General features: G+C 36.6%; 1 protein-coding gene across 6 annotated transcripts in view; it reads left to right on the top strand.

The window, feature by feature from the left end:
* Positions 1-27,264, top strand: part of LOC148947694 (dicarboxylate carrier UCP2-like) — a 150,484-nt gene that overhangs the window by 87,430 nt on the left and 35,790 nt on the right. For all 6 annotated transcript variants that reach the window (XM_089095371.1, XM_089095374.1, XM_089095370.1 and 3 more), the window contains exons 6-7: positions 14,641-14,850; positions 25,329-25,608. In XM_089095371.1, coding sequence (XP_088951497.1) covers positions 14,641-14,850; positions 25,329-25,608 — 490 coding nt within the window. The remainder of the gene's footprint in view (positions 1-14,640; positions 14,851-25,328; positions 25,609-27,264) is intronic.

Here is a 27,264-nt window from a genome sequence, read left to right as displayed (position 1 = left end):
AAGATGGGGCTCCTAGTAGACAATTCCAGAGGGGGGTATTGTTATTAGAGTTTAATTAAACCCTATTGCTATTAAGCCATATTAAGCACTAAGGTTGTTTTCAAGCCCTATTGAGGTATTTCTGAGAGCTTTTATTAAAATACAACGTTTATTTTAGCCAAGACCATGCACGCCCCCCCACCAGTTGACAAGCACACATTTGAATAGTATTTTCTCTTTAAATTACAAATAATCTCGTTAGAGGTAAATTTAAGCACTATTAAGAGGTTTTAACAAAATACCGCGTTTCTTTAGAGCAAGACTGTGTATCCTTAGTTGACAAGTGCATATTTAAATAGAATTTTCTCTTTTCTAAGTAAAAGTTTTACCATATGTCATTAGAGATAAATTAAGCCATATTAAGAGGTATTTCTGAGTGGTTTTAATGAAAATGCATCGTTTCTTTGACTTTATGTTAGATTTCAGTCCCTCTTCACCAAAAAACCCTTTAACAACTCCACGTTAACTTTAAGCTATAGAACATGCAATTCCAAGCAATTCATGCCACCGTGCCACACCTTTACTGCCCCTTGAAAACTCTGTGATATGTATTATCGTTCCTAAGATATTTTCCAGATATTTTCTTGTTTAAAAGCATGCATTAAATCCATTATTAAATGTTTTTCACGACCCAACCCTTTGTGACACACCATGTCAATTCACACTAACGTGTCAAACTATTACTGGCCCTCTGACACCATCTACCAGACCATTCAACATCCCCAAGATATTTTCCAGATATTTTCTTGTTAAAAATCACGCATTAAATCCATTGATTCACGTTTTAGCAACCCAACCCTCTATGATATACCATGTCACTTCACACCTCCGTGCCACACTATTACAAGTCCTCTGGCACCATTCACCAAAACCACATGATTTCTAAGACATTCTCCATATTTTATTTTTGTTAAAAATCATGCATTAAATTCATGGATTAATCTTTTTTGCAACACAACCCTCTTCAATACACCAACTCGATTCACACCACCGTGCCACACAATTACTGGCCTTCTAACGCCATCTACTTGACCATCCAGCATTCACAAGACATCTCCCAGATATTTCCTTGTTAAAAATTACTTATTAAATCCACTGGTTTATTTTTTGGCAGCCCAACCCTCCGTGATATATCATGTTAATTCAAACTACCGTGCCAAAACCCTCTGGCACCCTCTGACACCCTGTTTCATTCCTATGACATTTCAAGATATTTTTCTTTTAATATTTTTAATACGTTACAGCGTTACAACGGTTCCACCTCCAATTCTGCTGGCTTCCTCCCTGGTCCAACCGAATCAAGCTCCATCTATACCCCTCCAACCCCAACTCCAAATCCAGCTCCGGTTGCGTTAGTTTTGGATTCCCCATTTCTACCCCCGATTCCACAATTCCGATTCCGAAAATTCCACTCCAAGTTCCTCCAATTCCAAGATTTTGTAGTCGGCTGCCTCCGTTGTAATCCATGACTGACAAATGGTACCCCGTCTAAGGCACATTATCATGCTTAAGGGTTTTTCAAGCTCCCCCCCCCCAACAAAAATAACTATAAACTAAAAATGACCATTGCTTTTTTTTGAACAGCGGAAACTTACCGTTTTATTTGAACAGCGGAAACTTGTCATTTATTGTTAGATTACAATGCTCCACAGCAATTTCCTGTCAATGGCACTCAATGGATAGAATGTGGCACCCTCTGGTGCGCATTATCACAACTAAGGAACTTCTTGCATCTTGATTTTTTGTTCATGAAACTTGACATGTTAGTTTTTTTTCTTCATGAAGCATGCCCATTGATTTTTTTTCTCTTCGTAATACTTATACATTGATATTTCTCATCGTGAGACTTATTTTCTATATGGAACTTGCCACGGGCTGGAACTTGTCAATCGTACATTGATTTTTTTCCTTGTGACAGTGACTTTGTTCATGGAACGTGTGGCGTGCAGATTTTTTTTCGTGGAACTTGTTGAGTGCTGATTTTTGATCGTGAGACTTGTTTTATGTTTTTTTTTCTCTTCAAGAAACTTGCAGATTCATTTTTCTCCTCACGAAACTAATTTTCTTCAAGGAGCTTATTACGCGCTGATTTATGTTCGTGGAACTTGTTGATTGCTGATTTTTGTTCGTGAACTTTGTTGCATGTTGAATTTTCTCATCGTGAAGCTCGTACATTGATTTTTCGCCTCATGAAACTGATTTTGATCATGGAACTTTTTATCTGCTGATTTTTGTTCATGAAACTTATTGCATGCTGATATTTGTTCGTGAGATTTGTTGCATGTTGCTTTTTCTCTTCGTGAAACTTGTACATTGATTATTCTCCTCACGAAACTGGTTTTGTTCACGGAAATTGTTGCCTGCTGGTTTTTATTCGTGAAAATTGTTGCGTGTTAATTTTCTCTTCCTGAAACTTGTACATTGATTTTTTCTCCTCACGAAACTGGTTTTATCCATGGAACTTGTCGCCTGCAGATTTTTGTTCGTGAGACTTGATGCATGTTGATTTTTCTCTTCGTGAAACTTGTACATTAATTTGTCTCCTGGCGAAACTGACTTTGTTCATATAGCTTATAGCGTGCTAATTTTTGGTAATGGAACTTGTTTAACTTTGATTCCCTCAGGGCAAGACACAGGTGCATGTTACGCCACAAGGAATGTTTACTTTGGGAAGACACGCCCCTGGATTCTGCAAGGCCCTGTTTTAAATAGCCAACATGGGTTACTTCACGGGGAATGTTTACTTTTGGGAAGACACACCCCTGCAATACAAGCGGGCCCTGTTTTAAACGGACGGCAGATGTTAGTTCCGCCCCAGGGGAACTAAGAAATGCATGTGCTTGCTACGCCATAGGAAATGTTTACCTACCTAATTGGATTTGCGGATGAAATATTTACTTTTATTGCTATTTAATACGGAATGATTTCTAAGAATGCAAATTTTAAGTAATAGGACATGTTAGAGTCTACTGGTCAGGCAAGGGAATTTTATTAAGATATTTTTCTTCAGGACATTTGTTTCTTCAAGACATGTTTCAAGATATTTCAAGACCTTTTTTAAGACATTTTTCTTGAAGATGTTCTTTACAAGCAAATGCTACATAATAGGACATGTTAGAGTCCACTAATCTAGCAGGTGAATTTTATTAGAAATCTTCTTCAAGACATTTAAGATCTTTCGAGGCATTTCAAGACGTTAATTAAGACATTTTTCGTCAAGATATGCTTTCAAGACATTTCAAGACTTTTCTCCAAGTCTTTTTCAACGTTTCTTTAGTTCTTATGTAATGGTGACGTTTACGGTTGACGCATCCTAACGTGACCTGTTTCTTCCGAGCCTGAGGGGCACCCTCCGTTGTAACTGATGAGGACACATACGTGGGGTGCTGCATAATACATTTTGAGGTTTAATTTTTCATTCAATATGTTTTTTCTCACGGGGCCTTTATATTATAATGATTTTTTGCCCCATTAGGACCCGAAAGGCCGTTTCCCTACAGTGGAATGGAGCGTTAATCATCTAGACTAGGAATGCCTTTCTAATATAATGGTTAGGCTAATACATTCTATGAAATAACCTTTGCGCGCAAGGAGAATCCCCGACAAATGGAAAAAACAAAACATGAAAAAACCTAACATAGGTTAAAATGTAAGCAAAAATGCGTGAATCAAAGAAAGATGGGGCTCCTAGTAGACAATTCCAGAGGGGGGTATTGTTATTAGAGTTTAATTAAGCCCTATTGCTATTAAGCCATATTAAGCACTAAGGTTGTTTTCAAGCCCTATTGAGGTATTTCTGAGAGCTTTTATTAAAATACAACGTTTATTTTAGCCAAGACCATGCACGCCCCCCCCCCACCAGGTGACAAGCACACATTTGAATAGTATTTTCTTCTTAAATCACAAATAATCTTGTTAGAGGTAAATTTAAGCACTATTAAGAGGTTTTAACAAAATACCGCGTTTCTTTAGAGCAAGACTGTGTATCCTCAGTTGACAAGCGCATATTTAAATAGAATTTTCTCTTTTCTAAGTAAAAGTTTTACCCTATGTCATTAGAGATAAACTTAAGCCATATTAAGAGGTATTTCTGAGCGGTTTTAATGAAAATGCATCGTTTCTTTGACTTTATGTTAGATTTCAGTCCCTCTTCACCGAAAAACCCTTTAACAACTCCACGTTAACTTTAAGCTATAGAACATGCAATTCCAAGCAATTCATGCCACCGTGCCACAACTTTACTGCCCCTTGAAAACTCTGTGATATGTATTATCGTTCCTAAGACATTCTCCAGATATTTTCTTGTTTAAAAGCATGCATTAAATCCATTATTAAATGTTTTTCACGACCCAACCCTCCGTGAAACACCATGTCAATTCACACTAACGTGTCAAACTATTACTGGCCCTCTGACACCATCTACCAGACCATTCAACATCCCCAAGATATTTTCCAGATATTTTCTTGTTAAAAATCACGCATTAAATCCATTGATTCACGTTTTAGCAACCCAACCCTCCCTGATATACCATGCCACTTCACACCTCCGTGCCACACTATTACAAGTCCTCTGGCCCCATTCACCAAAACCACTTGATTTCTAAGACATTCTCCATATTTTATTTTTGTTAAAAATCATGCATTAAATTCATGGATTAATTTTTTTTGCAACACGACCCTCTTCAATACACCAACTCGATTCACACCACCGTGCCACACAATTACTGGCCCTCTAACACCATCTACTTGACCATCCAGGATTCACAAGACATTTCCCAGATATTTCCTTGTTAAAAATTACTTATTAAATCCACTGTTTTATTTTTTGGCAGCCCAACCCTCCGTGATATATCATGTTAATTCAAACTACCGTGCCAAAACCCTCTGGCACCCTCTGACACCCCGAATCATTCCTATGACATTTCAAGATATTTTTCTTTTAATATTTTTAATACGTTACAGCGTTACAACGGTTCCACCTCCAATTCTGCTGGCTTCCTCCCTGGTCCAACCGAATCAAGCTCCATCTATACCCCTCCAACCCCAACTCCAAATCCAGCTCCGGTTGCGTTAGTTTCGGAGGTCCCATTTCTACCCCCGATTCCACAATTCTGATTCCGAAAATTCCACTCCAAGTTCATCCAATTCCAAGATTTTGTAGTCGGCTGCCTCCGTTGTAATCCATGACTGACAAATGGTACCCCGTCTAGGGCACATTATCATGCTTAAGGGTTTTTCTAGCTCCCCTCTCCCAACAAAAATAACTATAAACTAAAAATGACCATTGCTTTTTTTCAACAGCGGAAACTTACCGTTTTATTTGAACAGCGGAAACTTGTCATTTATTGTTAGATTACAATGCTCCACAGCAATTTCCTGTCAATGGCACTCAATGGATAGAATGTGGCACCCTCTGGTGCGCATTATCACAACTAAGGAACTTCTTGCATCTTGATTTTTTGTTCATGAAACTTGTTACATGTTAATTTTTTTTTTCTTCATGAAGCATGCCCATTGATTTTTTTCTCTTCGTAATACTTATACATTGATATTTCTCATCGTGAGACTTATTTTCAATATGGAACTTGTCACGGGCTGGAACTTGTCAATCGTACATTGATTTTTTTCCTTGTGACAGTGACTTTGTTCATGGAACGTGTGGTGTGCATATTTTTTTTCGTGGAACTTGTTAAATGCTGATTTTTGATCGTGAGACTTGTTTTATGTTTTTTTTTTCTCTTCAAGAAACTTGCAGATTCATTTGTCTCCTCACGAAACTAATTTTCTTCAAGGAGCTTATTACGCGCTGATTTATATTCGTGGAATCTTGTTGAGTGCTGATTTTTGTTCGTGAACTTTGTTGCATGTTGAATTTTCTCATCGTGAAGCTCGTACATTGATTTTTCGCCTCATGAAACTGATTTTGATCATGGAAATTTTTATCTGCTGATTTTTGTTCATGAAACTTATTGCATGCTGATATTTGTTCGTGAGATTTGTTGCATGTTGCTTTTTCTCTTCGTGAAACTTGAACATTGATTTTTCTCCTCACGAAACTGGTTTTGTTCACGGAACTTGTTGCCTGCTGGTTTTTATTCGTGAAAATTGTTGCGTGTTAATTTTCTCTTCCTGAAACTTGTACATTGATTTTTTCTCCTCACGAAACTAGTTTTATCCATGGAATTTGTCGCCTGCAGATTTTTGTTTGTGAGACTTGATGCATGTTGATTTTTTTCTTCGTGAAACTTGTACATTGATCCTTCTCCTGGCGAAACTGACTTAGTTCATATAGCTTATAGCGTGATAATTTTTGGTAGTGAAACTTGTTGCATGCTGATTTTTGTTCGTGAAACTTGTCACATGTTAATTTTTCTCTTCGGGAAACATGTACATTGGTTTTTTCTTCTTGTGAAACTGACTTTGTTCATGGAACTTATTGCCTGTGGATTTTTTGTTTGTACAACTTGATACGTGCTGATTTTTTGTCTTTGATACTTGTTGCATGTTGATTTTTCTCTTCGTGAAACTTGTACATTGATTTTTCTCATCGTAAAACTAATTTTGTTCATGGAACTTGTTGCGTGCTGATTTTTATTCACGGAAGGTGTTGCATGCTGATTTTTATTTGTGAAACTTCTTCCATATTGAATTTTCTCTTCAATAAACCTGTACATTGATTTTTTTTCTCGTGAAACTGATTTTTTTTCATGGAACTTGATGCGTGCTGATTTTTGTTCGTGGAACATGTTGCATGCTGGTTTTTTCACGTGAAACTCTTTACATGTTGATTTTTCTCGTTCTGAAACTTGTACATTGATTTTTCTAAACGTGAAATTTTTTTTTTATGGAACTTGTCGCGTGCTGATTTTTATTTGTGAAATCTGTTGCTTGTTGTTTTTTGTGAAACTACTCTCATATTGATTCTTGAAACGTGTTAAATGATGATTTTGCTCTTCATGAAACTTGTACATTGATTTTCTCATTGTTAAACTGGTTTTATTTGTGGAACTTGTTGCATGCTGATTTTTATTCGTGAAACGTGTTGCATATTGATTTTATTCTTCGTGAAACTTGTGTATTGATGTTTTTCTCCTCGCGAAGCTTATTTAGAGCTTGGACCTTCTAGCGGGCTGATTTGTGTTCGTGGAACTTGCTGAGTGCTGAGTTTTGCTCGTGCAAATTGTTGCATGTTGATTTTTCTCTTCGTGTAACTCGTACATTGGGTTTTTCTCCTCGCAAAACGGATTGTTGTCTTGGAACTTGTTGCGTGCTGATTTTTTTCGTGAAACTTTTTGCATTTTTTTTTCTCTTCACAAAACTTGTACATTGAGTTTTCTTCTCGTGAAACGGATTTCATTCATGGAACATATTAATGCTTTTTTTTCATGGAACTTCTTATATGCTGATTTTTGTTCATGAAACTTGTTGTATGTTGATTTTCCTTTTCTTGAAACTTGTACATTGATTTTTATTCTCGTGAACCTGATTTTGTTCAAGGAACTTGTTGCGTGTCGACTTTATGTTCATGGAACTTGTTGCATGCTGATTATGTTTGTTCATGAAACTTGTTACATGTTGATTTTTCCCTTCGTGAAACTTGTACATTGATTTTTCTCCTCGTGAAGCTGATTTTCCTCATGAAAATTGTTGCGTGCTGATTTTTGTCGTGTAACTTGTTTCACTTGTAACCTAATCTACACAGACTATGTTAAGTTAAGTTAGATGACGCTCTAACCTAACTTAACCTTACCTAGCCAGTGTAGGTAATGTTAACCCAACCTACTAGCATATCATGATAAATTGAGTTTCACGAATCAAATGAGCATGCAACAAGTTCCATGAACAATTTTAGTTTCACGAGGAGAAAAAATTACTGTACAAATTTCATGAGGAAAAGACATCACGTAACAGTTTCCATGGACAAAAGGTCAGCATACAGAAAAATCCATCAATATAATCAGTCTCACGAAGAGAAAAAATCAATTTGCAAGTTTCACGAAGAGGAAAAAAAACATGCAACGAGTTTCACGAACAAAAATCAGCATGCAACAACTTACGCAAGCAAAAATTACCATGCAGCAAGTTCCATGAAGAAAATTAGTTTCACGAGGAGAAAAATCAATGCAAAAGTTTCACAAAGAGAAAAATAAACATTTAACAAGCAAAACGAACAAGAAATTGGCACGCATCAAGTTGCAGGAAAGGAAATCAGTTTCGTGAGGAGGAACAATTAATGTAAATGTTTCACGAAGAGACAAATCAACATGTAACAAGCTACATGAACAAAAATCAGCATGCAACAAGTTCTTTGAACAAAATAAGTTTCACAAGGAGAAAAATCCATGTACAAGTTTCATGAAGAGAAAAATCAACATGCAACAAGTTTTACGAGCAGAAATCAGCAAGCAACAAATTCCGTGAACAAAAATAAGCATGTAATCCATGAATAAAATCAGTTCCACTTGGAGTAAAATCAATATAGAAGTTTCACGAACAGAAAAAACATAATGCAACAAGTTTCACGAACAAAAAAAGTCAGCACGCAACAAGTTCCACAAACAAATTCAGCAGGCAATAAGTTCTGTAACCAAAATCAGTTTCGCGAGGAGAAGCAACGATGTACGAGTTTTGCGAAGAGAAAAATCAGCATTCAACAAGCTTAACGAACAAAATTCAGTACTCATCAAGTTCCACGAACATATATCAGTTTCGCGAGGAGAGAAAAACATCAATGTACAAGTTTCACGAAGAGAAAAGATCAACATGCAAAGTTTCACGAGAAAAAATCAGTACGCAACAAGTTTCACGAACAAAACCAGTTTCATAATGAGAAAAATCAATGGGCAACTTTCATGAACAGAATAACAACATGTAACAAGTTTCACGAACAAAAATCAGAATGTTTACAAGTTCCATGAAAAAACAGCATGCATTAAGTACCATGAAGAAAACCAGCTTCATGAAAAGAAAAATCAATGTACACGTTTCATGAACAGCAAAATCACCATGTAATAAGTTTCACGAACAAAAATCAGCATGCAACAAGTTCCACGCACAAAAATCAGCACAACAAGATCCATGAACGAAATCAGTTTCACGAGGAGAAAAATCAATGTGCAAGTTTCACGAAGAGAAAAATCTACATGCAACAAGTTTTACGAACAGAAATCAGTACGCATCATGTTCCACCAACAATAATCAGCAGAATATAAGTTCCATGAACAAAATCATTTTCCCGAGGAGAAAAAATAATCCATGTACAAGTTTCACGATGAGAAAATAAACAACAGACAACAAGTTTCACAAACAAAAAATCAGCACACAAAACGTTCTATCAGCATGCAACAAGTTCCGTGAACAAAATCATTTTCACCAGGAGAAAAATCAAATGTACAAGTTTCACGAAGAGAAAAATTAACATGCAATAAGTTTCACGAACAAAAATCAGCATGCAACGAGTTCCGTGAACAAAAATAAGCATGTAATCCATGAATAAAATCAGTTCCACTTGGAGTAAAATCAATATAGAAGTTTCACGAACAGAAAAAACATAATGCGACAAGTTTCACGAACAAAAAAAGTCAGCACGCAACAAGTTCCACAAACAAAATCAGCAGGCAACAAGTTCTATAACCAAAATCAGTTTCGCGAGGAGAAAAAAACGATGTACAAGTTTTGCGAAGAGAAAAATCAGCATTCAACAAGCTTCACGAACAAAATTCAGTACTCAACAAGTTCCACGAACACAGATCAGTTTCGCGAGGAGAGGAAAACATCATTGTACAAGTTTCACGAAGAGAAAAGATCAACATACAAAGTTTCACGAGAAAAAATCAGCACGCAACAAGTTTCACGAACAAAACCAGTTTCATAATGAGAAAAATCAATGGGCAAGTTTCATGAACAGAAAAACAACATTTAACAAGTTTCACAAACAAAAATCAGAATGTTTACAAGTTCCATGAAAAAACAGCATGCATTAAGTTCCATGAAGAAAACCAGCTTCATGAAAAGAAAAATCAATGTACACGTTTCATGAACAGCAAAATCACCATGTAATAAGGTTCACGAACAAAAATCAGCATGCAACAAGTTCCACGCACAAAAATCAGCACAACAAGATCCATGAACGAAATCAGTTTCACGAGGAGAAAAATCAATGTGCAAGTTTCACGAAGAGAAAAATCTACATGCAACAAGTTTTATGAACAGAAATCAGTACGCATCATGTTCCACCAACAATAATCAGCAGAATATAAGTTCCATGAACAAAATCATTTTCCCGAGGAGAAAAAATAATCCATGTACAAGTTTCACGATGAGAAAATAAACAACAGACAACAAGTTTCACAAACAAAAAATCAGCACACAAAACGTTCTATCAGCAAGCAACAAGTTCCGTGAACAAAATCAGTTTCACGAGGAGAAAAATCAATGTACAAGTTTCACGAACAATAAATCAATATGCAAGATGTTTCGTGATCAGAAAAAATCGGCAGGCAACAAGTTTCACGAATAAAAATCCCCACGCCACAAGTTCCATGAACAAAATAAGTTTCACGATGAGAGAAATCAATGTACAAGTTTCAGAAAGAGAAAAATCAACAAGTAACAAGTTTCATGGGCAACAATTAGCATGCAACATGTTCCACGAACAAAAATAAGCAATCAACTTCCATGAGCAAAATCAGTTTCACGAGGAAAAAAATCAATGTACAAGTTTCACGAAGAGAAAAATCAACATTGAAGAACTTTCACGAACGAAAATCAGCATGCAACACGTTCCATGAAATAAAAATCAGCAAGTCACAAGTTCCATGAACAAAATCGGCTTTACGAGGAGAAATATCAATGTAAAAGTTTCATGAAGAGAAAAATAAACATGCAACAAGTTTCACAGACAAAATATCAGCGAGCGTCAAGTTCCATAAATAAAAAATATGTATGTAATAAGTTCCATGAACATAATCAGTTTCGTGATGAGAAAAAAAATCATTATACAAATTTCATGAAGAGGAAAACCAACATGCAACAAGTTTCACGAACAAAAAAGAGCACGCATCAAGTTGCAAGAACAAAAAAATCACCAGGCAACAAGTTCCATTAAAAAAGTCAGTTTCACAAGTAAATAAAATAAATTTACGAGTTCCACGAAGAGAAAACTCAACAAAACACAAATTTCACAAACAAAAATCAACACAACAAGTTATATGAACATAAATATGCTGGTAACAAGTTCCTTAAGCAAAACCAGTTTCACGAGGAGACAAATCAATGTAAAAGTCTTACGAAGAGAAAAATCAGCATGCAACAAGTCTCACGAACATAAAATAATCAAGTTCCACGAAAAAAAATAAGCACGCATCAAGCTCCACGAAGAAAATCAGTTTCCTGAGGAGAAAAATCAATCAACAATTTTCACTAAGAGAAAAAATCCGCATGCAACAAGTTTCACGAACGAAATCCAGCATCCAACAAATTCCACGATCAAAAATCAGCATGCTATAAGTTCCATGAACAAAATCAGTTTCACGAGAAGAAAAATAAATCAAAGAACAAGTTTCATGAAGAGAAAAAATCATGCAACGAGTTTCACTAACAAAAAAAATCAGTATGCAACAAGTTCTATGAACAAAATCAGCAGGCTATAAATTCCGTGGATAAAATCAGTTTTACGAGGAGGAAAATCAATGTACGAGTTTCACAAAGAGAATAAAACAACATGCAATAAGCTACACGAACAAAAATCAGCAGGCAACAAATTCCATGACAAAAAACAGTTTAGTGTGGAGAAAAATCAATTTACAAGTGTCACGAAGAGAAAAATAAAAAAATTAATCAATAAAAAACATACGACAATATGTTTAATAAGAAGCTGTGTTTTTTTCTGTGTTTGCAACAACATGCAACAAGTCTCACGATAAAAAATTAGCAATCAACAAGTTCCACGAACAAAAATCAGCACACAACAAGTTCCATGAACAACGTCAGTTTCAAAAGGAAATCAACATGAGAGGTTCACGAAGAGAAAAATCAACATGCAGCAAGTCTTACGAATAAAAATCAGCATGCGACAAGTTTCACGAACAAATATCAGCGCGCGAAAAGTTCCACGAAGAAAATAAATTTCACGATGAGAAATCAATTTACAAGTTTTACGAAGAGAAAAAATCAATGCGCAAGTTTCACGAAGAAACACCAATCAACTTGTAAAAAGTTTCATGAACAAAAATCAAAATGCAAAAACTTCCTTAGGTGTTATAATTCGCACCAGAGGGTGCCACATACTGGTCATTGAGTGCAACTAGCTTGGAATTGCCGTGGAGCATTGTAATTTAACAATAAATGGCAAGCTTCCGCTGTTCAAATAAAAAACAATGGTCATTTTTAGTTAGTAAAGTTAATTATGTGAGGTAAAAAGCTTGAAAAACCCTTAAGCTTGATAATGTGTGCTAGAGGAGTGCCATTTGCCAGTCATAGATTGCCACGGAGGCAGGCGCATACAAAATCTTGGAGTTGGTGGTACTTGGAGTGGAATTGGCGGAATCGGAATTGTGGAATCCGGGGTAGAAGTGGAGAATTCGGAACTGATGCATCATGAGCCGGATTTGGAGTTGGGGTCCGAGGGGCGTAGATGGTGCTGGAGTCAGTTGAACCGGGGTGGAAGCCAGAAGAATTGGATATGGAACAGTTGTAACAGGGGGTCAGAAGCGGGGGAAGTTGAATTGGTTATAACCTTATTTAAAAAATCTTTAAATGTCTTAGGAATGATGAAGGGGTGTCAGAGGGTACCAGAGAGCTGTTGCACGGGGTTGTGAATAGATATGGTGTATCAAGGAGGGTTGTTTTGCGAAAACATGAACCAGTGGATTTAATGTGTGATTTTCAACAAGAAAATATCTGGAAAATGTTAAAAGAATGTTGAATGGTCTGGTAAATGGTGCCAAAAGGCCAGTAAGTTTGTGGCACGGTGGTGTCAATCAACATTGTGTATCACGGAGGTTAGGTTTCGAAAAACGTGAATCAGTGGATTTAATGCGTGAATTTAGACAAGATACTATCTGAAGAATGTCTTAGGAATGACGAGGTGGTGGTAAATAGTGCCGGAGGGCTAGCAATAGTGTGTCACGGTGGTGTGAATTGACTTGGTGTTTCTCGGGGGTTTGGGTTGCCGAAACATAAATAAATGGATTTAATGCCTGATGTTCAATAGTGGGGCCATAATAACCCCACGAAAGCCCCCCAGGATTTCCATGACAGTCGTGTTTTAAAGGCACCTCTGTTTCAAACTCATGCTCTGTTTCCGAGACACCCTGTTTTCCAATACCAGGTATTACACCAGTGTTTCCATTCGGTTGCTGTTTAATATGGATGACGCAATCTTGCTTAAGTATTAGAAAAGAGTTCAGTGTGTCAACATCAAAAGATGCCGTAATGGATGCTTTTACACCATTGGATTTTGAAAGCGCTAGCAATGGCGAAATGGAACCTAGAGTACCTACAGTAGTAGTGGAAATTCAAGTTGAAAGAACAAATATGCTTTGTAGCAAAACTGAACATAGTACATGTACAGAGATTAAAAGACGGATTAAATGCATTAGTGAAATATATTGAAGAGAACAATCTGAATGAATCTATAAAAAGAGAGTAAGTTTCTCACTAGCGAGATTCTTAGTTTATAATTAACAGTGAGAGTGTCAGGATTAGAAATGAATGGATTTGAGGACCAAAAAGTTTTGTGGAATCTAGTAAAATTGGTAATTAACACCTACTTCTCTTTTAAAACCGGGCACACTTGTATTGCAGGGGTGTGCCTTCCCAAAAGTAAACATTCCTTTGACGTAACACCTGTTGGCTGTTTAAAACATGGCCTTGCAGAATCCATGGGTTGTGTCTTCACAAAAGTAAACTTTCCCTGTGACGTAACATGCACCTATGTCTTGTCCTGAGGGAATCACCGTTAAACCTTCCTCGTGATTAATGGTAAAGAAGAAAAGAGTAGCACGTATGGGCTGGTTTAAATCCAAAAAGGGGGTACTATTAACATAACAAAAACCTAGATGTTGAAGAAAAATAATAACACATGCTTCTTCAGAGAATCGCCGTTAAACTTCATCGTGATCTTAAAACGTTATTGAAGAACAGAGTAGCGGCTATGGGCCATTTTGAAGTGCCTATGGCATCACCACTCTTATCAGAGTTTAATTTACTTGCTTTCCTGACGATTGACTGGATGAAAAATATCCATGTCAGATTTATATTATCTTTGATTTTTTTTTTATCCGAGAAATAGTTCTAAAGTACATCCGCAAATTGTATAATACTTCTCATTAAACCTTAGCTTCTTAATAAACGAATTGTAGTAGTTTTTTTTATTGATTAATTTTTTCTGTTTACAAGAAAAGTTCTGTGTTTCAGTTTTGGTATACAAAGAAGCTCCTTTGAAGTCATAGCTTCCGGCTCAATATCTAAATTAAAAGAGAGAACTATAGGTATTAATTCTAACCGTGAAAAATGTAAATGAGATGTTGTGTGAATAGTGTAAACCAAACATTAGTTGCAGCAAATTGTATTTTAATCATTTTTAAATATTGAATTCAGGTGATGCCGGCTCATCAGATGATGTTAGCATACCTATAAAAGTGTGTGCTGCTTTATCTACTGGTGTCTGTGCAGTATTAGTTGCTCAGCCAACGGAAGTGGTCAAAGTCCGTTTCCAGGCAGCACATCCAAATGGAGGTTCCAAATATTCTACGCTTGATGCATACAAAAGCATTGCCAAGAACGAAGGATTCCTAGGATTATGGAGGGGTAGGTCATAATACTAGCCTTACATGAAACAAAGTTAAACTACTATTTTGGAATTAACGAACTGTTGCATTCAAAATTTTAACTTGAACCCTTGAACTTACATTCATTTTGATTAATCAGAATAAAGCCCCATAAGCAAGAAACCAATTTATTATTTTTAAAGGAATTTCAAGTAGGTTATGATCAAAATGCTCGAATTTCAGCAAAAACTCAGTAAAACTCCCTCAGCCCAAGACAACCCTTAATCAAACTTAGTTATCATAAACTGTTTGATTCTAGCTAAGGAAAAAAATATCTGAAATCTAATTTCCTATAGTGGTTCCAGCGGTGGCTGAAACTACTAAGGGAGGATAAGAGGAAAGCCAGGGCCTCTCATTGTTTCACGGTCTTCTGGATGAAAAATCTCAAAGATTGCATGTAACATCTTAGAACCCTAGTTGAAAATTAAATGAGATTAAGCTTTGCTTAATGAATTGATAACTGTCAGAAATTGAATAAAAACACAGAAATCTTTTCAGCTGATATGTCAATTTTATCTAGAAGGCACAGAAATGTCATAAAGGGAAGGAGACGACTTTAACAGATCTTTCGAAATCGAATTTTTATATATAAAACGCCTTTGAAAAGCAATTAATGTTAATGATGAAGACTAAAATGGAATTTTCGACAGAAAGTTAATCCTTATTTATTAGGTGGTATAACACACTTATCTTTTACAAGATGATACAAGACACGTTTTATTTGAAAATTTGCTTTTAAGGTGTATGGACTCAGACTTGATTGACTTGACCGCCTGATTTTCTGTTATACGTTCTTGACCAAGCCACATTACTCAAGTTTGACTTTTTGTCACAATTCTTTTAGAACGATTGAACAATACCTTAAATTAAAAAAAAAACGCTATAAAACTTCATGGAAAAGGCTGAGAGGTTCCTAAGGCGGGAACAACTAAACAACTTTAGAAAGTTTTACTGTGGTTCAAGGAAGTACTTGCTCCGTATTAACGGCCCTTGTGCTTGGATAGTCGTTCTTTAAGATTTGAAACAAAAAGTCTGACTTCAGCCTATAGAGTAGGGGACTCAGGAGGTAGTCCTCTCATCCACAGAATAATATCTGTTCGTTATAAGTTTAAATGCCACTCTTTACTCTTTTCTTTGACAAACCTGATCTTTAGTAAAGACTGAATCACAGGGGATCAGGCAGTGGAGTCACTAAATCATGATATTATACATAGCTCAGCGATTTTAGTATCATAATTTTTTAGTAGGTGCCTCCCCCGTACCACTCAGCGTGTCCCCAGGTGGCGGATAAGGGAGAGCTCTATAGATATATAGGGTACCTCCATTGGTAGGATACGCGGACAAAGGGAGACATAATCCCTTATGGTCCAAAAAAGAAACTGGGACACCCTAGTTCTGGGGCCATAAATACAGGTGGAGGAGGAAAAAAGTTCATTGGATGTACATGGAGCAGGGCCCAGTGGTGTGAGGATATGTTCCGTCAGTTACAAACGTTTTCCTTGTAATGGAGTTTGGTGAAGCAGAAAACCCTCGTGGTAAGATCTTGTATAGAAGCACAGTTTCAAAAAGCTGATAGATCAAGACATAGACACTGGCCTCCGGGAGATGACGGAGAGGAGTGCATCACCGCTGTCAGTGAATCCGCCAAGAAATACTCCCTTTTTAAATGAATGTGACCAGAAAATCGAAAGATCAAATTGCTACCACGTCTGAATTAACCGACGACCGATGCTGGAGTGAAGTCAAACGTTGTAATACATACGAGGTAGTCAACGACCCTTATTAAAATGATACTAAATCTGCTATCACGTAAGGGGAACCCAACAACTATCATAGGTCTAATACGACCCTCAGATGAAAAATACACTTTAATAGCGAGAAAAATGTTATATTATTGGCACCCTTAACACCCGAACACCCGAAATGGGATGTAACTAGCCTCTCTGAAACGCACTTCCTCAAACTGGAGAAGAAAATATCCTAGGAACCACTTCCCTAGTGTCCGGACGACCTGACAATACTCACGGGGAGGGTGTATGCTTCATCTGCAGTTATCAAAACGTCACAGATCAACTTCACTCCTTTATTGGAAAGAATTACGAGCATTCATCTGAAATGACTCATCAAGAATCTATCAGTTTCCAGAATATACGCTTCGGACTGCTGTAGGATTGCAAGGAATTCCCGAATTGCAGAGGACTGTGATCATTTTTTTTCTAAATGCAACAATATGCTGATTGTAAGTCATGACTTCAACCCAATTGTGGGCAGCAGCCATGTTGGTCAGAGAGATGTCATGGGCCAAGAAGAGCACGGGCGTCTTATGCACGGAGAACAACTAATTGACTTCTGCAGAGAGAATGAACTATACATTACCACACCGATTTCAAACACAAACATTGACCTAAGGTTGCATGGAGATCATCGGATGGAGTGACCGAAAACATTATCGACCACATTCTGATATCCAGATGGAGTGATCGACCATGGAAGCCATCAGTAATAGACTATATTTCTCTTCATGGGGGAGACATTGATTCGAACCATACGCTGCTGATGTCTAATTTCAAGATAAGGTTAAAACGACTTCCCTAGACGATAAAGATCCCCAGATTCCAAGCAAAACTTCTCCCTGACCCTGCCCGAAAAGATCTTAATACCACTAGCCTAGCTAAACAAAATATGGGATATCGTGAATATATCTACCCCCCTCACAGCTCTTGAAAAGCTTGACCACTTAGACGAACGTGCTACTTCCACAATAATAGACGCTGTAAATGGCATCCTTGGTAGAAAGACCAAACTTTAAAAACCTTTGATCACTGAAGACATAATATGACTATGTGACCAGAAACGCCTTTACATTAACAAATCTGACCTAAGTTATTGTGACATCTATAAGCATCTCAAAAGAAAAGTCGAACGAGAAGTCAGGAAATCACTCTGAACCACATCACTAAAAACTGTAGGACAGTGAATCCAGTTTAAGAAAGGCAACAGCCACAAATTCTTCAAAACAGTCAGAGAATTGTTTACCAGGAGATATATTACAACGTCTCTGATACGGGACAAACAGGACAATGAGATCAATTATACGAAAGTAAAGCTCGCTAAAACCACTTGGTCCACTGGATATGTCCCACAAAAGCAGAATAAGGCAGCTATAGTTTCAGTCAAAAAAAAGCTGGAAGAAAGGGTGTGAACACTTCCGGTCTATTAGCCTAAAAAGCCCCCAAACCAGAATCCTGACTAAAATCATCCTCCATGTAATACAAGCAATCATCGCATATGTTATTGCCAGTTATCAAGCTGGGTTTTGACGACGTCAATCAATTATTGGCCAAGTATTTACTGTGTGTTAACATTGGGCTTAATAGAGAGCTCTATATACATTTCATTGATTTTTGGGAGGCCTTTGATCTCATAGGAAGGAAAGGTTTGTGGCATTTTCTAAGACACTACGGTGTCTCAGATTAAATCGTCAAAATTTTCGAGGACATGTACATTTAGTTCAAAAGCTAAATTCTGACTATCAATGGGTTCTCTGATAAATTCTCGACAACTTTAAGAGTCCTCTAGGGATGCATTTTACTCCCACATTTGTTCAGTTTACTCCTACATACCATCCTCTCCCTGGTAATTACTGAGTATGGGGCGACCATCTAAGAACTCTAAAGACAAGGAAAACAGTATGTCTTAAGCAACGAAGTCGTTTTGGATGTAGGTTAATGTAAACGAAACTAAAGTCATGGTTACATCATACATTACACTAAAGATCTCCCCTCTATAATAATCACCGGTGAGCAAGTGAAAACAGTACATCGACTTCTTTATCTTGGCAGTCTATTAAAGGGTGATAATTGCCCCACTGCTGACATTAAATGATACCTAGCACTTACCAGCTCTAGTCTCAAAAGGCCTTCGAATTTATTGAACTTCAGCCACTTTTCGAACCATCTGAAAACTCACCTTATTGACAGTTGTAGTCGCAAATAGTGGTAGTCAAAGTTGGAAGTAATGATAGTTGCAAGTAGTCCCTGTCATATCTAATCTTGGTCACAGTCGCATGTATTCATAATCAGACTTGTTGTGAAAGTTGCAGTAGCAATAGTAGAGGCCCTGGAAGTTTCAAGTTAATGCCCTTAACTGATCCTAAGATGTTTCAGATACGCTTTTTGATAGCCTTAATTCACGCAGTGTGTTTTGATTTAGTTTACCATACTCCTCAACATTCCCCAAAACATGACCTAATTACCCTTAGTCTTTTCGGACACACTCAGGATCAATCATTCCTCCCTTTCCCATTGATAAGTCTTCCATGTACAAAAATCGTCAAATACCATAATTTATATACCTTGCCCTGAAGCCTGTAGCTTAATTACTAGACCATTTGATTATCTTGAACAAAATTGCTTCTCAAAATTTATATTAATGTTGATGGTGCACCTAAAAAGAGCAAAGGTAGGCTGGCTGCCCTCCAATGACTTCAACATCTCCCTCAACACATCCTGAAATTTCAAATTGATGGCCTCAGCTGTTCGTCAAATATTGCTGATGCGACCTTTTGACAACATTCCTGCATATAGTGTTGCTTTATTTTGTTCAACATCGCCCTCTGCATTTCCTGAAAGCTCCACCTTTCAGGCAGGGCAGCTAAAGGACAGGGCAGCTAAATAGGGCGTGGGAGGGATCCACGCTGTACTTCATTATACTCTTCAACATTTCCCGATGTTCCACATTAGTACTGTTGGAATTTTTGTATACACCCAGACTTCTCCCTTTTCCCAGTGATAAATCCTTCATGTAAACAATGGACAAATTGCATTAATTATAATACTTGCTCAGGGGGAGCATGGCTTCTCGAAAGGCATTTTTTTAGACCTTTTTGTTATTTTTAACAAAATAGCTTTTTCTAAGTTTTCAATTAGTGTTGAGAGGAGGGTGTATACAATAAAGGCAGGAGGGCTGGTTGCCTTCTGGTCACTCTACATTCTCCCTCAATTTATCTTGAAACCGTCAAGTCAGTACCTCCAGATGCTCCTTAGATATTGCTGCTACTTCTTTTTGACAACCAGCAAGCACATAATTTGTTTTGATTTTGTGCGACATCCCTCTCAACCATTTTCGGAAAATTTTATCTTAATACTGTAAGCTTTTTTTTGGAGCCCGTACCCAAATAAATCCCTTTTTCCTAGTAAAAAAAAAGTGGAATTTCGCCACACCCATATGTAGCGGCTCTGGAAAAAAATTAAATAAGAACCCCATTTTTTCATACAATGTGAAAGTCTTATTTTTCTTTTGTGTTTATTTGATTATATTTTTTTACGAGTGGCAGGCGGAGGATATTACTGTTGTGTTTATGTAATTGTAAAAATTACGGGTGTTAGAAAAAAAAATTCTGGTTTTTGCTCAACCGTGAAAAAATTCGTGCGTATATGCCAGTGTCCAAAACGATGACTAGAGAAGATCCGGCAATATTTAGAAAAGATAACGAGCATGGGGAAGACACGCAAGTTTTAGAAGGGGATAGCTGCAAAAAAGTAAATTGTATCTAAAATGCAGAGTATCATATTTTTGAATGAGGACCGTGCTGACCTTTTGGTAAAAAGCTGAGATTTTAGAAGGACTAAAAAGCCTGAGTTTTTAGTAAAAGATCCGAAAAATTAAATAGTTCTAAATAGGTTGGGAAGACATTTTCATAGAAAGTCAGTTATTGTAGAAGACCTTAACAATTCATGAAATATTGTATTAAGCTTCAAATGAGGTAGGGAATGAGTTTAGCTGCTGGTTTTGTATTAAATCAGGAATTAAGCAGGGTTGTATTCTATCCCACTTTATATGGATCATTTTGATGGACTTTATCCTAAGGAGCACAGGAAAAGCAATAAGAGAATACGGAATCAAATGGGGAGGAAAAATTTTTCTGGACTTAGTGACAAATCCTAGATAAAAGTGTGAGCAAAATTAATAAACTTTTAGAGGTTTAGCGAGTTCAAGGTGCTAGAATAGGTTTGAAAATTAATGTTAAGAAGGCTAAGTCACTAAGGCTAGGAATAAGTGAAGATGAAAAGGTTACGTTGGGTAACGAAAAGATTGATCGGGTGGACAGGTTCACTTACCTTGTTAGTATTATTAGTAAACACGGTGGGAGCAGTGAAGATGTTAGAAGCAGAATAGTCAAGGCTCAGGATGTTTTTTCACAGTTGAAAAATGTTCGGAAGAACAGGAAGATAAGTCTGCAAATCAAGAATAGAATATTGGAAGCTACAATGATGACAGGGATCAAATATGCTTCTGAAGCATGGGCGCTCCGAAAAGCCGCTGAAGATTTGCTAGGCTTTATCCATAGAGATTTCCTACTGATTGTTCTGGGTACCCGGCTGACTGACCGTATTTCAAGCAGTAGGCTGTATGAAAAGTGCGGTGCTATCCTGCTTTCTAGGGTTATAATCAGAGAAATGTTGAGAGGGCTGGGGCAAGTCCTGCGGATGCAGGATGAAAAATTGCCAAAGGTTGTCCTTTTTGGCCCACCGTCAAGGGCTAAACGGAACGCAGGTCACCCATGGTTGGGGGGGGAGGATGTCATAAAGGAAAATTTAAAGGAAATGGAAACTTCCTGGAAGGGTGTAAAGAGGAAGACTGAATAAATTGGGATGGAGGAGGAACTTGCTTAGCTTTACTGGCCTCAGGTGGCTTGTTGCTGCTGTAAGTTGTTAGAATTGGTAGTAGTAGTATTGAGTTTCAGTAATTTTGCCGTATCGGTTCTTTGTAAATACCAAATAGTGGAAGCGTTTACTTTTTTAAATGGACCCTCAAAACATAAAGCTTGTCAAAGAAATATGATGATGGGCAAATATTTGGAAATATATCAAACACACCAAGTCCACCAGAACAATAAATTTTGTTAACTGATTTGTAGAGAATGTTACTTTACGGCAAATTATGTTTTAATGTTACATAAGAAACAAATTGCTTCAGACACATCAACTGTGTATCAAGGGAGATTATTCGGGCGTTGCTCTTTGAGTAAATTATTGGAAAATAATCATTCTATTAGTCACTATCTAGCCTATTAGTCACTATCATTCTAATAGCCATATTCTATTAATCATTAAATATTCCATACATAAAAACAAAAAATTGCATGGCCATAGATTAGGCTGGAATATAAAACGGTTTGCAAAAGAAGGTAAAAGCTTCAGTGCTCCGGAAACACCAAATAAAATTCGCAATTTGCGGAAAATGACAGATTTCTGCCAATGAAATTTTTATAAACTACAAACTACGCTGCCTCTGGAAAATTCAATGAAAAATTCTGTCAATGGAAAGCACTTGCCTTCCGAAGGTACAATTCAATAGTGGAGTACACGATTCATGTCGTGAGGAGTGTTCCCTCCAATAGCTGGAAAGACTATTTTCGTCACTCAATGGACCACATCTTCTCGACCTGGAAGTAGGTGGAAGTTAATAAATGAGTTATCGTAGGCCTAAATATTGCCAATACTAAGCGTTTTTTTTTTTATTTAAAATACAATTCAGCTTTTACTCAGCAGGTAGAGGTGAAATATATTTTGATTTGATTTTAAATGTTAAACTCTGCCTTATTTTAAAAACAGATTATGTTTTATAAAGTCAAATTTAAACCTTTTTGTATAATTTGCCATCATTTCCCAAATGTCATGAGCCAAACTCCTGTGTCACATACCAAACTCATTCATGTGTCAAGGAAGAAAAATAATGCTACTGAAACTACAATTTGCTGATTGCATCCCAATTAAACTAGCTAATATTTTGATAATATGACTATTATGACAAATCGAGGGTATAATAAAAAATCTCATAGATTATGTGAGGAGCAATTAGCCCTTCATGGGGCAATTTCGAGATTACTTATGATTTTCTTAATGTCGTTTGACATTTATTACGAGTCTTTTAAAGCAGCTATTTTTGAAATTCGCAATGCTTTGCCTCATAATAAAAAAATTAGGAGGAAATTTCCTGTATATCTTCGGATGACCTTTAATCTTCTTAAAAATTAGAAGAGAAAAAATTGCCTCTAAAAGCAAAATAGGTCTGCTAACTTTTCAATATAGGTTATTAATTTTCAGATTTCTTCAAGTAAGCTCGTGTACTACAACAAATTTGTAATTACAACAATTCAAATTTCATTTTTTTTTCAGTTAAATAGAAAACCCTTTCCAATTGAAAGGAATGTCGATTTTTTTTAAAGAGTTTCAGAGTTCTAATCCTTTGAATTTTCATATGTCATAACTAAACCATTCGCATTTCATGAATCACAGCTTTTCTTCATGAATCATTTCATGAATCACAGCTTTTCTTACTGAATCATTTCATGAATCACAGCTTTTCTTCATGAATCATTTCATGAATCACAGCTTTTCTTCATGAATCATTTCATGAATCACAGCTTTTCTTCATGAATCATTTCATGAATCACAGCTTTTCTTCTAGATTCTCCAATCATATGTAAATTCTAGTCAATAAAATCCGACCCAAGTCAAGAATTATAGCAAATTGCACAGTATTTTCTTTCTAATGACTTTAATTTTCAGATTTTTTGTGAATAAACCTTTCAACTTGTCAGCTTCTGACGCCTTCCAGTTAAAAAATTTTTAAACATTTATCTTTTTGTCCTTCTACCCTTAAGGTTCTAATATTTATATGATTGAAACCAACACATTTTAAAAATCAGAAGTATTTTCTTTACAATTTCCGAGTTCTTATGCTGATTTTTGACAACAACAGCATCCCCAATTCAAGAATTTTATTAAATGTCACTTTTTCTTCTATGATCCCGTTGAATTTTAATATTTTTATAGTTCAGCCTTTCATATTTTAAGAATCAACAGCTTTTTTCAAAGACTCAGAGGCATCTTGAATAACACATGCAGAGGTAAAAATCTTTTCTGGAAGTCCTTCAGTACTCTGTACCATGATTCTCGTCTTCTCGTACTTACTCCTTATAACGTCGATAACATCAAAGGGAGTTCCGTAGTGAGCCAAGATATACCAGGGACATAACGCCAGGTAAGATTGAAGGCTTGCTTGAAGTTGATGAAAATGTGGTTTAGTTCTTTAACAAATTCTAAATATCTTCCCATGAATTGTTTGATGACAAATATTTGGTGTATAGCGGATCTGTTCAGACAGAGCCCAGATTAATACTCAGATATCACATATCCACATGTCTTATCATGATTCTTATGCGATTTAGGAGTATTTCAATGAGGATTTCAGCGGATAGAAAAACAAGAAAAGCAGAAAAGCAGTATCGGTATATAGTTGTTGCAATTACTTTTGGATCCTTTCTTATGCAAGGGGCTTATGACAGATATTGACCAGGACTCTGGGTAGTATGTTGTTTCCCACACAGCTGTCCTTATTCAGTGGGTATAAATCGATGACAACGTTAGGTTCTACTCTGAGCCATTGTGCTTGCATACCGTCTATCCCGTGCACTTTATTGGATTTGAAGGATTGTTGAGCTGCTTCTACCTCTGAGCTTAAGCTTGGTGGGGATACTTTCTTATTTATTTGCTCGGGAAAGTTTCTGAAAGTCTTCAGAATCTGGATTTACTGTGAGATTTGGCTTTTCCAGTAATGTTATTCAACGATCTGGGATTCCAGTTCAAGTGGTAATTTTGTGTACTTTCTTGTTCAAGAGATGCAGGTACTTCGTATCTTTATGATTAGCTTGCTCTTTAGCACGTTTCAGTATGAGCTGTGAGCTAACCTTTTGTAATTTGTCTTCCCACAATTGAAACGTGTTAGTTTATTATAGCTAATCTATTCAGGTTTGAAGGATAAAACTTTTTTTTCAAAATTCCACAATTTCTCATCTTATTTCTTCAATCTTGACCATTTCAAGAATCTCAATATTTTCAAGAATTGTGTACCTTTCACAATGGAATTTCACAACTGTAAGTTTTTACTCTTCAAGAACTTTAACAAATTTTCTATTTCCAGAGTCAATACGGGAAAATCCAACATAGAAAAATTAACCCTTTTGAGTCAGTGTTTTTTTCAGTTATCTCGATTATAAAAATGATCTATTTTTCTTGTCAACAATTTGAAAAAAAAATGAAAGCACGTAGTCCAAAATACAATCATCCTTATGTTTGATGATACTTTAATTTCTGATCCTTTTGTGCTTCATTTTTTCTTTGATAGCAGTTTCTGACAGCTTTAATTTTGGGTTATTGTTAGACTTTACTTTTACCCGTCTTTACGGTCTTAAAAAAAATGGACTTAAATTTTGGGAGAATTTATGAATTTGATAAGACACGCCCAGAGGCTTTCTGAGGGATAGTTTGAAGCCATTTTATGTTTGAGGAGCTTTTCATCTAAGCTTTTATTATATTACAATGAAGAAACCAATATAAATCGTTTGTTCTTACCAATAATAAAAACTTAGCCTTTAAATTTTGTCATTTTTAGGAACTTTCCCTAACGTTGCACGAAATTCCATTGTCAGTGTGGCCGAAATTGTGTGCTACGATGTCTTCAAGCACCTAATAATAAAGAATCGTATTCTTGCTGACGGTATACCATGCTATTTTTCGGCAGCTGTTATGGCAGGTTTCAGCGCCACTTTGGTCGCTTCGCCTGTTGATGTGGTTAAAACAAGATCTATGAATAATATCGGAAAGTACAGAAGTGCTATTGATTGTGCTATAAAGACGGCAATGAAGGAGGGACCAACTGCTTTTTACAAAGGGTAAGTACTGCTACCGTTACACTTCTTTTCTAATATCAGTAGCCATTCATCAGTAATTCAGTACTTTTGTTTATTTCGTTTTGCTTTTATCATGTGGGCACTTAGTTGTTGGGTCCACACAACCAGTGCATTTGACCTTCATCCAAGAGTCATTTAACTCTAAGTAATTGAACATCTTATTTATAATAAAAAGTAACAAATAACTGCATGATTTCAAAGTGGAAGACTTTGTTGATTTACGCTCAGGCGTTAGAGAATTGACGTGAAAGACATGGTAATTACGTAGTTGTGATTAATGGCTGATTTTTCTAAATTTTATTTGTTTTCATGGACTTTTTTGGCCATAAAAATGAAAAAACATCCTAGTTATGAACACCCTTCCTCTTCTAGTATAATAATTTGCAGGCTTAAATATAAATTAGTTGAAAGTTATAGTGTTGAAATTGCTTGTGCAGTACGTCGACCCTTGTTGATAAAAGAGTATCGCCAAGTGTGGAAAACTATGTAATAACTTATGTGGGCCCAGGATTGAACAAACCCTCCATTTAACCAGAAGTCCTCGGACAATTTTAAGCAGTTTATGTGGACTTGAAAATATATATTAATTCTTCAGCTCCCATGATGCTTTTTGCTTTTTCTGTAAGGAAATCACACCCAGTTGTGAGAAACCTCAAATTAGAGGATGTAGAACTCCTCCACTCGGGCAGGGAAAATGGGCTACACAGACAAGGAACATTAAAGTTCCATTAAAGTCTTAAGTTCAGAAAACCAGTGGTTTCCGATGGTGCCCATATAATTTTGCTCAATATGACTATAAATTAAACATCTATAAACATCGTTCTTTGACGAACTTAATAAGTATTGTCAAGGGGTTTAATGCTCTTGACTATTGGTCTCATTAATTACTATTTTTGTATTATATTTTTATAGAAGATCTGACTATTACCGTAATTATACACTTCCCAGTTAGAAAAATCCCATTGACATCCATCCTACAAGGCCTTTTTGATTAGCTTTACAATGTGGTTATGCAAAAAAAAAAAAAAATAAGATACAAAGATATAATAATTTCCATTTTACTTATGTACCATTTACTACAACTACTACTACTAACAACTCACCACAGCACCAAGCCAACTGAGGCCAACACAGCCACGCACGCTCCTCCTCCATCCCAATCTATTCCAAGCCTCTCTTTTTACACCCTCTCACGAAGTTCCCATTTCCTTCAAATCTTTCTTTATGGCGTCCTCCCACCCCAGACGAGGACGACCTCCTTTCCATTTAGCCCTAGACGGTAGGCCGAAGTGAACAATCTTCGGCAATCTGTCATCCTTCATCCGCACAACGTGCCCTAGCAACAACCTTTCTCAACCTTTCTTTCATTATAGCCCTAGAGAGCGGTATTGAACCAAATTTTTCGTACAGCCTATTGTTTGAAATACGGTCAGTCAGCCGGGTACCCTTAACAATCCTTAAGCAATTTCTCTGGAAAACATCTAGCAAATCTTCATCCGCTTTTCGGAGCGCCCGTGCTTCAGAGCCATATTTGACCACTGTCGTCTGAACCTAAAATATGCATTCTTCTCCACAGGTTGGCGAGGGGGGAATGGGTAACTTGAGTCAATAGTTGGGGGGACAGCATGATTGTAGAAT

Source organism: Artemia sp. Qi Xiang Cuo, chromosome 10 (genome assembly GCF_049724085.1).
Source record: "Artemia sp. Qi Xiang Cuo chromosome 10, ASM4972408v1, whole genome shotgun sequence".
Lineage (NCBI taxonomy): Eukaryota > Metazoa > Arthropoda > Branchiopoda > Anostraca > Artemiidae > Artemia > Artemia sp. Qi Xiang Cuo.
The sequence above is the reverse complement of the archived record's forward strand: the minus strand, read 5'-3'. Positions and strand labels throughout refer to the sequence as shown.